Genomic DNA, 2,390 nt, shown 5'->3' on the forward strand with positions numbered 1-2,390 from the left:
GCATCTACTATGTGGTTTTTAAAGAAGGAGATTAAGTTATTAAACTGAGCAGCTTTAATCATGCAGGACAGAAATGAGAGGAAAGGATTAGATGTATTTTTAACACACAGCCTACGCACCCGTTATGCTCCATTCACCATTACTAACTGCCTTCTCCATTAAGCAAAAGACAGTGGCATCTTCTGGACCACAACATTAGAATGGGATATAATGGAGTTTTATTTAGAAATTGATCCTGTAACTTTAAACTTAATAATACTAGTGGCCAGTTATGTCATTTTACTATTGGTTTTTCTTGTATCCTGCGTGCTTTATGACTGCAGGGGGAAGGATCCGAGTAAGGAATATGCTCCAGATAACGTTCCCGAAAATAGGGCCCCTATACGCCTAGTGGTAATGCAGCAGAGTGCGAATTGGGGGAAACCTTACAACAGCAAATCACATATATTGGAAAAAAGAATCACTGTTGTCTGAGGGGTCTATCAATCAATTCAGGAGCCCTTTGTGATGACTTTTTCCAGTTTGCGGAAGAGAACATTTGCAAAGTAAGTAGGAAATGAGACGTATATGGTTTTAACCTGATGTAAGCCGGTTGCATATGCTCATGTTTTGTTTAATAACAGAAGATTATGATTCTAATGTACGTTACATGTTGCTGAGTTGTTGAGGCCTGTTATACTGACTTGAATATGTAGCTACAAATAATAGATTGGGAAATTTTACTGGAATGTAGAAGCAGTGATTTTCAACTTTAGTTTCTGAGCAATTCCAGACCAAATGGATGGTATCCAAAAAAATAAATTCTTAAATATATTGCATCATGTTAAGCTGTGGCATGTGTTTAGTGATGTATGAAGCATAACCCTTTGGCTACCATTCAGGGCTGATGGGTTCTCTGGCAGCCAAAGGGTTCCAAACAATTTTAAAATGTTTGTCAATTTAAATATATATTAAATACAGAGATGGATATTGTCATCATTTCTGGAGCTGGAGCATTAGGACATCGCATTGCAATGTAAGTCATCAGATGAGCAACATATAGATTTTTCCTATTCCACTAGTAACTTTCTTTCACTTACTGCTAAACTATGGTGATCATTTTCCACTCATCACTATGTTTAAAGGTTTATGTAGAAAGAGAAAATGATAAAAATGAGCATCCAGTTCTTGTCTATGTATATATATCGAAACAATTTTTGTGAAGCATCCAGAAGTGTGTATGTCACTGTCTATGCATGAATACACCTAGTTATTGGGGTTATTACCTATTATTTACAATCTGTTTTAGACAAAATTACAGCAAAATAGATTTAAAAAAAAATGTCTTACCCTGAAAATGACATACAAGGATGCATCTGAGCTGCATAACTACGCTAATTAATTAGGCTCTTGAATAATAGTAGATAGATAGAGACTGATTAGATAGATAGATAGATAGATAGATAGATAGATAGATAGAAAGATAGATAGATGATAGGCTGATGTTCCATTTGCTATCTAATTGTCAGCCTTGAGGGTGGCTTTTCATTAATTAGTATAAAGTGGAAAAAATTATAACAATAAACAGAATGAGCAGGATTCATCAAAGCAATTTTCTTAATATTGCGCCCATTCATCCGCATACAACGGAATCTGCTGATTTATTAATGCAAAGTGCCCCTAAAATTGGACAAGTCCGACTATACATTCCTTTTACTTTGTTAAAGTTTGCCAGGGTGCACCAGTGCTCTCAAAAAAGGGTTAAATTTGCTAGTTTTAGTTGCATTTCCTAGAGTCCGCCTAAGCAATACGCCCAGTTACTAATTTATCTTTTTTTTTGCGCCTTTGGAGAACACAAAGTTCTCCTACAAATACGCACATTATAGTTCTTCATAGGTACTGTGGAGAACAGCAATATAAATCATTATGTTTTTGAGCTTGTCATGTTCACATTTCTGATAGAGTACTTTCTGATTCTAGCAGGTCTAGCTTTGGCTACATACATATGCCAAATATACAAAGATCGTAAATTGTATTAACAATTTGAATGTGTTGCGTTTATATAGGGTCACTATTTTAACAAAGTTAAAGTAAAAATATATTGTGGTAGCACACCAAAGTAAATGCGCAATTTTGTCCCATGTAAAACGCAAATGTAATCGATTACTTGAAGAGGGCAAAAAATACAACCTAAAAAAAACATGGGTTTGAAATGATAAATCAGGAGAAATTGCTTTTTTTGAGTGGAAAAAAATCATTATAATCCACCCAGCTTGCCTTCCAAACAGGGCAAAACATGACGTGCAATTTGTTGTGCGCACTGGTGCGCCTCTCTTAGGGCGAGCTGCAAAGAACTTGGAAGAGAATACAAAGGAAAATTCTTCCAGCCCTTGATAAATCTAGTCCAATAT

At 35.5% G+C, this 2,390-nt stretch overlaps 1 protein-coding gene across 1 annotated transcript; it reads left to right on the plus strand.

Moving 5' to 3' along the window:
• Positions 1 to 210: 210 nt before the first annotated feature.
• Positions 211 to 474, plus strand: SMIM36 (small integral membrane protein 36). The gene has a single exon (XM_053721587.1). The coding sequence runs from the start codon at positions 211 to 213 to the stop codon at positions 472 to 474; it is 264 nt and encodes an 87-aa protein (XP_053577562.1).
• Positions 475 to 2,390: the final 1,916 nt, after the last annotated feature.

The sequence above is a fragment of the Bombina bombina genome, chromosome 1, assembly GCF_027579735.1.
Source record: "Bombina bombina isolate aBomBom1 chromosome 1, aBomBom1.pri, whole genome shotgun sequence".
Lineage (NCBI taxonomy): Eukaryota > Metazoa > Chordata > Amphibia > Anura > Bombinatoridae > Bombina > Bombina bombina.